This window comes from Nymphaea colorata, chromosome 11 (assembly GCF_008831285.2).
Source record: "Nymphaea colorata isolate Beijing-Zhang1983 chromosome 11, ASM883128v2, whole genome shotgun sequence".
NCBI classification, from domain to species: domain Eukaryota; kingdom Viridiplantae; phylum Streptophyta; class Magnoliopsida; order Nymphaeales; family Nymphaeaceae; genus Nymphaea; species Nymphaea colorata.
This window is the reverse complement of record NC_045148.1, coordinates 18,876,780-18,890,196: the sequence shown is the minus strand read 5'-3', so window position 1 is coordinate 18,890,196 and position 13,417 is coordinate 18,876,780. Positions and strand designations below refer to the sequence as shown.

At 40.7% G+C, this 13,417-nt stretch overlaps 2 protein-coding genes across 5 annotated transcripts; one reads left to right on the top strand and one right to left on the bottom strand.

The window, feature by feature from the left end:
- The first annotated feature begins 524 nt into the window (after positions 1-524).
- Positions 525-3,259, top strand: LOC116264328 (pentatricopeptide repeat-containing protein At2g37310-like). Its single transcript, XM_031644472.2, has one exon. It carries the CDS (start codon positions 1,200-1,202, stop codon positions 3,180-3,182), a length of 1,983 nt encoding a protein of 660 aa, XP_031500332.1. The 5' UTR covers positions 525-1,199; the 3' UTR covers positions 3,183-3,259.
- Positions 3,260-3,826: 567 nt separating this feature from the next.
- On the bottom strand, positions 3,827-12,904 carry LOC116264329 (probable 3-deoxy-D-manno-octulosonic acid transferase, mitochondrial). Of its 4 annotated transcripts, none has more exons than XM_031644473.2 (12): positions 12,323-12,901; positions 12,125-12,218; positions 11,183-11,225; positions 9,557-9,679; positions 8,858-8,977; positions 8,709-8,787; positions 6,465-6,581; positions 5,819-5,916; positions 5,303-5,393; positions 4,802-4,921; positions 4,645-4,715; positions 3,827-4,175 (listed from the first exon to the last, which is right to left on the bottom strand). In XM_031644473.2, exons 1-12 carry the CDS (start codon positions 12,564-12,566, stop codon positions 3,990-3,992), a joined length of 1,386 nt encoding a protein of 461 aa, XP_031500333.1. In that variant the 5' UTR covers positions 12,567-12,901; the 3' UTR covers positions 3,827-3,989. The 4 variants fall into 4 exon arrangements, with proteins under 4 accessions (XP_031500333.1, XP_031500334.1, XP_031500335.1 ...); XM_031644474.2 differs by having other exon boundaries at positions 6,465-6,578; positions 12,323-12,899; XM_031644475.2 differs by lacking the exon at positions 9,557-9,679 and having other exon boundaries at positions 12,323-12,903.
- Between the last annotated feature and the right edge of the window lie 513 nt (positions 12,905-13,417).

Here is a 13,417-nt window from a genome sequence, read left to right as displayed (position 1 = left end):
GAAGGCATGCCACCACAGTGTTTCTTGATGCTCCTTTTCTTCCCTTTGGTAAACCAGGTAGGTAATCCTTTACTCTCATGATAATAGCAACAAAGGACTACAGATAAATGGTGTTATTGAAGCCATCAACTTGAGAGAAAGGTTTTTCCACGCCATTCCATTCGTCTACCTGAAAACTGCAATGGGCTGTAGGCCATATGAGTGTTTAAGCGTCTCGAATGGATACCAACGGCTGGGTGGACAACATAAGTCCAGCCTCCTCTGTATTAACCATAAGGTTGAAGGCTCATACTAGCAATACCAATGGTCTAGTAGTAGAATAGTACCTTACCACAGTAAAATATCTGTGTGGACAGAGAGGGCCGCAACTATTGCTGTCTTCTTAATTTGTTTGTCGGTGTATGGAGGTCTATCTTCCCTCCCCCGGTAAAGCATCTCTTAATGAAAATAAATAAAGGAACAAGCAGTTTATTTCTACTGTGGCTTATGAAATAGCATAGATGGTATTTTCCGGTCATTGTCTGAATCTCCTGACTCTGATACCAATGACATAAGAAAATATATACAGAAAATGTATAATTATCTAATTAATGTGATGACACTGCATACCTTAGTTTTCTGTTGCAAGTTATGAATATGAAACTGTCGCTTAACTCTCGTGCCCGACGAGGACTATGTTTTTTCATGACATGCTAGAAAACTCAAAACCTTCTTCGTGGACAACCCTTATCACAGATGGGCCTTCAGTCTTAAATCATCCTAACCATTTTATTTAATCTACGCTCTGTCTATATCCCTGTCGGTCGGCATACATATGCACGGGTTACGTAACTTCCTTTGAACTACAGTATCGATTTGGACCCGGCCCATCATGGGCGGATCTAGATGTGAAATTCACCATGCTTTGAATCGAGGACTCGGCTAGCGTCCATGGAGGTTGTCCGGGAAGAGACGGCACGGGCGTTTATTAAATGCGTATGAGTGCGCCCCCTTCGAATCTCCCCCTTGTTTGCCAGTGCGATTCTCAATGAGGAGGAAGGCAGGTGTGGAGGAGGATCTTCCTTTCCTATAACGAATCCAAGGGAGGTCGAGAAGCCCTCCATCTCGCCGTCTGGCTGGGCGATTGATGACGATGCTGGGTAAGTCCCCTCCTTTCAGTTTCAGTTTCATCAAGGAAGAAGGAGAGGAGGAGGCTGCCCATGAAAACTGGCTGCCTCCGGCGGCTGCTGGCAAGCCTGCAGCAGTCCCCTGAGTCTCCCAACTATACTGGCGTTGGCTCGCTTATCCAGCACTGCACCGACCATCGCCTTCTGCGGCCGGGCCGTCAGCTCCATGGACGCCTCATCCTTCTGGACGTCCGTCCCGCCAACTACCTTGGCTCCAAGCTCATCACCTTCTACGCGAAGTCCGGCGACGTGGGATGTGCACGCCAGGTATTCGACAGATTGCCGCAGAGAAACCTCTTCACGTGGAACGCTATGCTCATCGGTTACTCGCTCCATGACTGTCACCGGGAAGCCCTGCTGCTCTTCTGTTCGCTTCTGTGCTCCGGTCTCCGCCCAGACAATTACACCATCACGTGTCTTCTGAAAGCATGTTTTTCGAGCTATGTTGACGTCGGGCAATTTAGTGCAGGGATCCACTCGTACGTCCTTAGAAATGGGTTTGATTCTGATATCTTTGTTCTCAATGGTTTAGTGACTGCATATGCGAGGATGGGTGATTTGGTTGCTGCTCGGCGAGTATTCGATGGAATGCCCGAAAGAGACGTGGTGTCTTGGAATGCAATAATAGGTGCTTATGCGCAGAGTGGGAGGTATGAGGAGAGCCTTAAGTTGTATGACGAGATGGGAGTGGCTGGCGTTCAGCCAGATGAGGTTACCGTGGTTAGTGCACTGCAAGCTTGCGCTAACTTACAGGATCTCAGACGCGGGATGAGTATCCAAGAGGAGATCTCAAAGGGCGGGATTGCAATGGATACGGCCGTGTGGAATTCGTTGATTACATTGTATGCAAAATGTGGGGATTTGAACTATGCACAGAAATTGCTGGATGAAATGCCTAAAAGAGATCCAGTTTCTTGGGGATCAATTATTTCGGGCTACATGCAATATGGATACTGCCGTAAGGCCATGGAGATATTCCAAACTATGAAGAACAGGGGAGAGAATGAGCAACCTTCGCTTAGCACATGGAATGCGATGATTGCGGGCTTGGTGCAGAATGGTTATCATGGTGAAGTTCCTCGAATGGTTCGAGACATGCAGCTCGCACGATTTAGACCGAATTCCGTCACGATCTCTAGCATCCTGCCCACATGTTCATATTTCTCTGCTTCGCGCACGGGGAAAGAAATCCATGCCCATGCCATCCGAAATAGCCATGACCAAAATGCTTATGTGGCAACTGCACTTATCGACATGTATGCAAAAGCTGGTAGCCTTGAAGAAGCTCGCAGAACTTTTGGTTGGACAATGGTGAAGAGTGCATTTGTTTGGACTTCTATTATTGCTAGCTATGCCGCCCATGGGCATGCAGAGACATGTTTTGCACTCTTCCGTGAAATGGTGGATACAGGTACAAATCCTGATTCCATCACGTTGACCTCGGTCCTAACTGCATGCAGTCGGGCAGGTCTGATTAGCGAAGCTCAGTGGGTCTTTGAAGGTATGTTTACTAGCTATGGAATAAGTCCGACTGCTGAGCACCGCGCATGTATGGTTGATGCTTATGGTCGAGCTGGAATGCTTGAAGAAGCGATCCAATTCATTGGGAGGGCGCAGGAGGAGGCAAACCCACGAGTGTGGGGTGCATTGCTTGGTGCTGCTTTAATTCATAACAATACCGCCATTGGAGAATTTGCTGCCAATCGATTGTTTGAGTTGGAGCCGGAGAATGAGGGAAATTACATCCTTCTAGCTAATATTTATGCACAGGCAGGGAAGTGGAAAGATGCAAAAATAGTGAGGGAGATGATGAAGGAGAAAGGACTGAAGAAAAGCCCAGGATGCAGTTGGATCGAGATAAATAAAGAAAGGCGCAGGTTTGTTGTCGGAGACAAATGGAATGCTCAAACAGAAGGAACGTGTGAAGTTTCTGAAAACCTGCTTGGGGAGATGAGACAGGCTTGTTATTGTTCATCTGAGGAAGAATTGGCTGTTGAAAGGATAGAATGTACATAAATGTAGATTCATAAACTGATGACATAGGGACCAATGACACAAGATTGTTGCAATGCGATGCCTTATTTAGGTGCTTTCATCCTCATTCAAATACGAAGACTGCCAGAACCTCGTGTTCTCGTGCAAGGTCCTTCTTGACGTCTGTCATCGTCGCCATCACAAACAAGGGTTTGTTTGGTAACCATTGTTATAGCGTAGCTCTCTCTGCTGTAAACTTAAGCATAAGGGCTGCTCTGTGCTTGGTGAAGTGCAGTGTTGCAGTATTATTTGGCTTATCGCTGCAACCTTGGTCTCCATAATATCGCCGTTGTGATGACATATCGAAGTGAAGGTAAACCCATTTAGTGCTTCAGAGTCTCCAGGAAATGCCTAAAGCACAGTCAACTTCACAATCCTATATTGGTTCAAGGCAATCCGCATTGCCACATACATGTCTTACGAGTCCCCTTCAGGGGTGATTGTTACACCTCGCTAAGGAGGCAGGGGGGGAAACCTACCAATATTCAAGATGTCTCGTTATTGCACTTACTGTGACTCATGCGTTACTCGTGAAGCTGGTTCAAGTGTGGGCAACGTCGCTATCATTTCATTGTTGCACATATTAAGAAACTGAACAGCCCTTTAAATTTATATTGACCAATTCTAAGTAAACATCTCAAGTTCTTAACGTTGGCGGCCACAAGGCCACCTTAGCCACCTCTTTAACATATAGCTAGTAGTACGGTCATTTTAACTTGTGTATTCTATGCTTCTTCGTGCTGGATGGATTTTCTCCAAGTCATCGTGCATAACTTTTTTCACCATGAATTACATATCACGTTCTTGAACGTGTTTCTTCAATACATGTATATCAATCAGGTTCCAGACATTCTGGACCACTCCGCGTGACAAACCAAAAGCTGCTTTCTTGGCAGCGATTCGGTGGTCCTCTAAGGTTTTGGCATCGCTAAGGAGCTTTCTCAAGTGGTCCAGCAGTTCAATTTTTCCTGCGACCTGTACGCATCGTGAGAACATGTAAGCAAGCTAATAAATTAGGAAAATTTTTTTACAACATCCTGTTCATGAATCATGAATACTTCATACATAATAATACAAAATGTAATGAATATCGTTGCTTGGTAGAAAATAGACTCATAGAAGGTGATTGCACCGTGGCATCTTAGATTCCCACAATGTGCAAAAGTCTATGTTGGCATGCTAAGTGACTTCTGTCGTTATTGTACTAGAGAAGGCAAAAATTAAACATTAGAGACAAGCCATGACAAATGCTTTACGGTCAGATATGGCACTAGAAACGGATGGTTACTTGATATATGTTGTCAAAGGTTCAAAACAGGAGTAACTGCATCAGTAATATTTTGTCAACAACTTAAGTTTGAACGTAGGTGAGACCACATGGTTTTGAAACATTGTAAGCAGCAAATGAAAAGGACAGGGAGGAGTGGGGACAGAGGGAGATGACCTGTTGTACTGAAAGAGGCTCTAGCCTTTGCATCTCCTGTACCATTTGAGAGAAATGCCCTACATGGGGGCCTAAAAGCCAGTGAAAATATAAATGAGCCAAAACGTCATCCACAAACCTGAGTATTTACTTTAAACTTGTTTAGAGAAAGCCTTACCAGTCAAAACAGCACAACCAGCAGCAGCAGCTTCGCACATATTGTGTCCAGATAATCCCTGGATAAATGATCCTCCTACCACAGCAATTGGGCTCAACCTATACAAGCTTTTCAATTCACCTGTAAATATGAGGAATTTATTTTGCTCAAACAGCTTAAAATTTAAAAATGTAATAGGGTATGGAATTAGATATTTTCACATTTCAAGATGATGTTGGTGTTTTCAGTGAAAATTGGTATTTCAAAGACATTACATATGTTTAACTCGCTTTTTTCAGAACATCTACTCGTGAAAATCTTAAATCTTAAACTCTCCTACCTTTATCATCTAGCAGATATCTTTTGGGCCTTAAGGTGCTATTTTATTCAAGGCATATTCTTGTCCATTCGTTAGAAGCTCATCAGTATGAAGACTTTATGCAAGCTTATGAGGCAGTAACCAGCATGCTTTAAATAAAATAAGAAATTAAAGAAATCAGGAAAATGCCAGAAGTCACAAACCTAATGTGTCAACCACATAAAAGTTCGCACTAGGAAGAACAGCTTTGCTTTGAGACCTCAATGCAACATTCACCCCTTCCCTCTGCACTGCCTAAACATAAAGGAGCCTATTAATATATTAGACACATGCAAAATCGAGTAATCAAACTGCAAAAAGTCATTTCAGACTTTAGTGTCATGAAGAGGCAAAATCTATGCAGATTGATTGCCTATCACGATATGCATCTAAGGTTGCATAACAAGTTCCAATAATCCAGCTTTTGGAGAGGCCAGGCATGTCAGGCAAACATGATCAAGCGTGCCAATCAACAGGCAACGCCAAGAACCAAAATCCTAATTTAAATCGACCTAGGCTCGGCTCAGCAACTGTAGATTCACATGGTTTTAAAAGATAAAGACTCCAACGGGCAGTGCATCTGCACCTATCCTTTAGAATTGTCGTACAAGATAACAATATATAACCATGTCAACAATGGAAGATAATTATAGAACTGTCGACAATGCACCAGAGCTTACTTCAGTTATCTGCTGTCCTTGCTGGGGATGTCGAGGAACAATAATTGTGAGCAAGCTTGAATATGTTTTTGCTAGTTCTTTGTGTATCCATAAGATAACTGCATTTTTTTAGTTGTTAGACCCTAGATAAATCATATAACAGACTTCAAAATATTATAACGACAAAGCTAGCAAAACCAATGAATTTGTCCTACCGTTGCTGAATCCAGTACTAATAGAACTATAGAAGGGTCTTATTGCAACTTAGCACTGGATTTGCAAAAGAAAATCCTGACTTACTGCATTTTGGAGAATAATCTTTTCTTTCAACAGTTCAAATATGCCTTTCCATTAGGGAACTCTTTCAACCATGACATTTTATTGATTGTCAAATGCATTTTAATTTATCGAATGCCATTTTACCCCATTTAAGGGAATATAGTGGAATTGTCACTGAAAGGTTCTTCAAGTGAAACATAGCCATTTTATGGCACTACACGTCACATCAGAAGGCAAAGATTACTCATGACCGACAAGTTTGCTATGGTTAAGCAAAAGGAAATGAACTGCAGAAGAGCAGAAAGCAGAGATTCTTTTGCAAACATTCTATTCATGCAGGGAGGTTTCTGCCAGGACGACGGTGGGAAGACTCAATAATGCCAGTTACCTGCTTCTTCATCTTTATGAATAGAGGAAGCCATCCACACCTTCCTAGAAGCAAGACTTGATTCTAGATTTTCCATGTTCACATTCTGCTGGCTAGGAATATCAGAATCTCCTACTGTTTTAAAAGCAAACAAGCAAATATTTTAATTCAAAGAAGCCACATGACACACGACCTGACACTTATTAGCGACAACAATGACATGCAGGGAAGCAGCTATCAATTTGACAAATATAGATGCATGGGAAACATCAAACAAGATAATGAAAGACATACATACACCAAACAAAGCACAAAAGCTTGCATCCATGCCTGCAAGAAATTCTTGGAATTTAATTTTGCAACACTATAACCAAATGACAGCACTCATTTTTCTTTCTCAGATCATGATAAATAAGTTTAAGAAGGTGGATCATACATGAAATTTTACGAAAAATATAAAGGCAATAGGTGGTTCAGCATTAATCTACATTGTTCATTCAACCTAATAAAAAATTTATTCAAGAATTTCAGCGACATGGTTCTTCACTGTTAAGTAATGAACCAGCACATGGTTCAATCTTCTTGAGTTTGCAAATTGCCTGCCAGGGGCATCCTATCTATAATAATGAGTTCCCTGGTTTAGAGACGTGGAAAACATATGGAGGATGCCAAAGAAATGAGAAACACAAAATAAACAAGATAAAAGACTATGCAGTTGTCTATGCACATTCTATTAAATGCACTTCATAGCAAGTAATCTAGTACTCCAGAATGCTATGAGCCACAGAACGTGAACAGCTTCTATTCCTCTTTTTTCTACATCAAATAGAACAGGGCATACTCAGCGTTCAAAATCACAAATATTGTTCAGCTCTTTAGAATGAGGTAGCCTGTTTAATCTCAACCAAAATGCTCTGAAGGACTAGTACAAAATCCATGGTTCTGCTAGGAGTTGGATCCACTCAGATATTACCTCTTCAGATAATATATCAATTTGAGTCATCTTTATTAAGAAGTAAATTGCCACTCAGATATTACCTCTTCAGATAATATATCAATTTGAGTCATCTTTATTAAGAAGTAAATTGTTGAAGGAGCACAGCATGGAGAGCCATGTGACATAATATTTTATATATTGTCTCAGTAATTCACACTACATTTCTTATAACTTATAATTCAGATAAGCATTTCCTTGGTAAATCGGCACAAGCTTTAGCCAGCTAGACAGAATTAAGATACATCATATGGCCACCCAGCTAGACAGAATTAAGATACATCATATGGGCATTGTAATAGAAAAATTCATGTATTTTTCATAATCGTGATGACACTCCATGCATCTTGGACATGTTCAATGCTTCTTCAGTAAATAAACCATCTTGACACATCCATGAGTCCACATAGATAAAGCAACTTGCACCTATAGTACGAAGTACTTTTCCATACGAAATTGCAGAATGCTTAATTAATATATAAATATCTTACTGTTTTGGTCCACGTCAGCTGTTAAGGACTCAGATTTCAGGACCATGTTTATGCATAAATACTGTACTTTGGGACCTGAAATCTAATTTTATCCCGTTTATTGCTTGTATTTCACGAATCTAAGGATCTCAGAAGAACATGACAGCATCTTTCTATTTCTCAATGTAGTCACTTATAGAGCTTCATTGCGGCATCTGAAAGATGGACCATCTTTGTTATACGTGAACAATATAAATGAAATATTGTGATGACCTACTTCATGATCTCTTATTTAAGGAAAATGGTGACATGCTTGAAGTGCCAGTTTAGCACACAGCCACATGCTTCTGATTCCATGAGTTCAAGTGGAGGGTACACAAGCCAAGTCTCTAATTTGTTTACCATATCAGCAACCCACATGGAGGAAGATGATCGTAGACAAAGGGGCTTGTTCCAGTGCAAGATGGAAGCCCTTCTCTATGGCAAAGAATTTGCCACTTTCATCTCCAGCAGACTTCTTTTACAAAGTGAACTATATGCTTAATTTGTTACACATTTAATTGAAAGTTGGATCCAGACTCAACCGTAAAATGTTGAAAGCATAATCCTATATAACTTCACAGTTGGATCCAGACCCAACTGAAAAATGTTGAAAGCATAGTCCACTTTTAATTTGTTACACATTTAATTGAAACTGAAAGTTGGATCCAGATCTGCTCAGGAGGCATAATCCTATATAACTTCACATTTTTTTTTCACAAATCTAACAAAAATCATAGAGCATCAGGAAAGGCAACATACCATATTTCAGATCACCAGCAAAATTGATGATAAATGGTGATGCTCCAAGCAGCTGGAAATGGATTGCTTCATTTGTGCTCTAAGACATATATAAATCAATGAGCAACAAAAACCAGCATAATATCGGGATGTGTTTACCAAAAACTTACTAATGGTGAAATCAATGAAAATCTTGACAATATTGATGACATTAATGGCTTCACGGCAATATTTGACCATAATTTGAAGGATTTGATGGACATGCGGGCATTCAACAATGCCAGTGAAACCTGAAACAAACTCAATGAAGAAAAACTAGTGAAAATCAGTACAAGATATATCAGGTGTGGAATTGTAAGAAAAGAGAAAACAAAAAAAAAGGTCTCCCCGTGGAATTGTAATTAAAAAAGTTTCAAATTGAGAAAAAAAAAAGCCTCCAAGGCATAAAATCCTAATGCATCTTTTCTCTTCTTCTCCTTCCACCAGTGGTTGAACCATGAAGCCACTACCTCTCCTCAACCACTACAGCGAGGTATTCCTCTTTTTCTTATTCCTCCTCCTATTGTTCATCCTCTTTCTCCTTCGTTATCCTCTTTTCTCCACCTCCGCTTTTTTCTTGTTCTTCTTCTGAAAATTTTTCACATCCAAGCAGCACCGTCACCCACAGCCACACACCCAAATTGCCCAAAATGTTAAGCACAAAAAGGAATATTGCCAAAAAACAAGAGGGACAACGATGCAAGGCCAGAGACACTAATGAGGTATATCCAGTATAGAATTCCCTCTGGGGTAGGATAACTTTTCTCCAACAATTAGGACTTGTTAACACAAGTGAAAAAAAAAAACAACTACTCACAAAGAAAACATACTCTTCTCCTAGAAGTTGCCAGGATAAGATTTGGCCAAAGTTCACTTTCAATAAAAAATGCTGCATCAGGTTTCCAGTAATCAAGGAAGGGTTCTACAGCCATGGGAATGTCAAGGGGTGCATACTGCAAACGTAAAGACAACTGAAGTTTGAGTATCAAAATAAACTGTGTCATGCATAGGGACAATAACATATAAAAACACAAATTTTAAAGAATAAAGAACAGTATGTGAAAAAAAAATCATTTCATATTTGCAGTTACTCTATCAAACAATTTACTTTATTAAGATGGATATTAAATGACAAACAAATAACGAAACCACATAAAACAGGATATAGAAGAATTTCCCCTCGATGCTACCATTAATAAACATGAGTCAGGCATGATCTAGACAATCTGCCCAGTGATTCAAGCATTTAGATACAGCAATGGCATGGCTATACAGCAGGCAGGCCATTAGGCACCACTTTTATGCACGCCAAAATTGCATGTGGCACTTGAGGTCCTCTGAATCATAAAAGAAACCCACAATGCACGTATAGGCTTCAACTGAAACCTCAAGTAGTTTCCAATTTTCAAGTGCATACTGACATGGGGATATATGCTTGCACATAGATGGCTGCAACTAAAACCCTACCCCTAAAATGGGGCAGTTTGTTAGCAACTTATTCCTTAGGGATGCTACCTTGAGGATGTGTTAGCCACCGGCTAAGAGGACTGGTTACAAGAGCACTGCACTCAGATAAACCCGCTGAACTCACCCATGCAGACCCTAATCCCTGATTAGGGTTCTATCCTCCCAGAGGTGAAGGACTTCAATTAACGGACGATCCCTCCTTCAGTGCCTTCAACCTATTTATAGCCTTATTGGGTCAGGCCCAACTAAGAACCGATCCGAATACATAACCGGTTACTAACAGGATGTTACCTTGACCTCTTAGCCTATCACACCCTTATACAACCTTTGCAGCAGCATCCTATAGTACAAGTAAAGAGTACATTTCATCTCTTGTAATGCTTGTAAAGCTTGAGACTTTGTCCTTTTTTTCATTCATGTTGAAGTTCGAGTTTTTGATTTGTATGAGAAGGACAATGCAAATTTAGGGTTCAACATGCCTGAATGCATCAAACTTGTTCACCTCAATAGGACTGCAGAATTATGCAAATTTCCTTTTCCTTTTCTTCATACATAAAGTAAACATTTTGGCTGTGATTTATTTTAAGACAAACCATTGAAATCTTCATACTTATTACTTAGTTGACTATAGTAAGTGCAAACAAGGAATAACACTCGGCTGCAAAAAGCCATCAAAAGTTTGACTGAAGCTTGATCAACAAAGGCATATGGGACATAAAAGGACTTTCATTTTTCTAGCTTATAAATGGTTATGAAATTCGCTGCAGGTAATGCAAACTTTATGTTCAGAAACGTACTTCCATCATTTTATCTCACACAATGAGATGTCAGCAACGTGCAATTTTGATGGGAAAAAGGAGAACATATACTGATAGTGACAAAATGAAGAACTTCAATGACATTACATCTGTGACCACATTAAAACATCAAGGATGGCCACAAACTTCTTCCTTGCATTAATATCAGGGTTACATGTGCCAAGATAATACCTGATAGATCACACACTCAGGAAGCCGGTCTTTAATGACATTACTGCAAAAGCAAAAAGGAATCAGATATTCAATCGGCCAAAAGTTACTGGTCCTGAACAAGTACAATGTCGTATCTTTGTGTAACATGATACATCATAGCCCCTCCTCTAGAACAACTATTAGCATAAGGACGTAAATGGTCATCAAAACTCAACAAAAGGTTCCAAGAGAGTAAGTCGAATGCAGAGGAGAGCTACCCATAATGGGTTAGCAAAGTAACGAGTGCAAAGAATTTATCTTGCATGGAGGGATCCATAGTCCCATAACGTGTACGAGACTGACAAGCACATATATAAATTATAACCATCTTTGTACTAAGACTATCTTATATCGGACTAGGAAAGCTGTGGATACAACAGGAGTCAAACATCATCCACAAGGTTACGGAATCCAGTACAAACATCATCCACAAGCTTACGGAATCCAGTACAAGCATCATCTACAAGCTTATGTATTTTAGTTTTCCCTGATCAAATTTGAGCACACAGATACAGTTCATATTGTTGATTGGACAAGAATCAACCCTTGAGTCGCTGTAGTCTTCCAACTTGCGCACAAGAATCTTAGCATTCCACCAACCAACGACCACGTAAATGCCAAAATTTAGTGATTTATTGAAAAACACATTTGTACATAAAAAAGTAAAGCACGACTCGAAGGTTCATCATTAACATGTAAACCACATGTACATGGTAAACTTTGCAAAAGAACTTATTGGAATTCAAAGGGCCCCCATAGACAATCTTGTACATACTTGGTCCATGATCAGAAACGGTCCCGTTATATGAAGATAAAAGACAACAAGGGCAATGGCGATCAAACTTGGGTAAAGAACAAAAACCTTGAAAAAAGAGATGGTTGGTAGGAAGTACTGAGGCAAAAAGTTCACGACCATCTTACAAGGCGGAGGTGGTGGTGGTGGTCATGAGAACATTGAGATGAGGGTGGTGGTGGACGCAGTGCCTGATTACTGGAAGCACAGCCATCCCTTCACCTATTGACAACCAATGAATGAGAAACATCAACCAGTCACACACGCGCGCGCACACACACACACACGCCCACACAGAGATGGAAAGAAAAAGCACCAAGACGTACCTAAGGAGACGGCATGGAACCAGAGGAGGGGTCCATCTGGACGAAGAGAAGATGGGTAGCCGAAGCGTTCGGTCCACCTGGTGGGGTGCTCGACGCCACGAAGCCTCCTTACACTGACGTGCAGAAAGATGAGAGGGGTGAGAGCGTAGGTCACCGCTCTATAGACAACGCTGATCACCCTCCCCTTCGACTGCCACCCCGTCATTTTTCCCCGCGACATGTTGCGCTGCTTGCTTATACGCATACAAAGGGGAAGAAACTGAACTTTAGCTTTCCCATTATAGGCACAATCAATCTGTCAGCACTCAGCCACACTTGCTGGTAGCACCCCGGCATAGTACACAGGCGAGGGACTCGTTCAATATCACTTCTACAAATAAAACCTTAAACCAATAGGCTATAGCTGCAGGAAAACGGTTGCTTTTTTACCATGTGCTTCCTCTTCTGTTGTATCACTTCTTTCTCAATTTCCATTTTCTATGCCTATGCAGTTTTTTTCCGAAACATTTCCTTTTCTCTTCAATTCCTCCGGCAAACATTACAAGCCAAGCCAGGAAGGTGAACTCAGCTTGGGCTTGTATGGAATCATGAAAAAAAAAAAAACATATTTGTTGGACAGTCATTACGTGCGCACAGTGTTATCAGCGATACGCATCGAAATCTACCACAAATCGAAATGGTTCTGACGGATACAATGTACTATCTATTTTATTATATTTAACCTAACAAGTGTTGATAGGGCCCAGTGAGTAATATGCCGTACTGGGTAGCAAACACAAAGAAGGATATGAAATGACCAACAACACGGATTATTAATGTAGTCAACAATCAATCTGCTTTTATACCTAAAATAAAAATAGGCAAAGATCACTAAGATTCTCATATCCCTAGATCTTAGGTAGGATCTCTTCCCATTCCACCTAAAATCTATGGTTTTTTTACATGTAATGTAAATTTAAGATCCAGTTACTTGAGGATCTTCCAAAATAAACCTTTAATGTAACCTCGGATCTCAGATCCAAAGGTATCAAACACTACCTGGCAGATTTAGCTTGTGTAAAGGAGAGATGTTGTCAATACCATATTCTTCTAAGC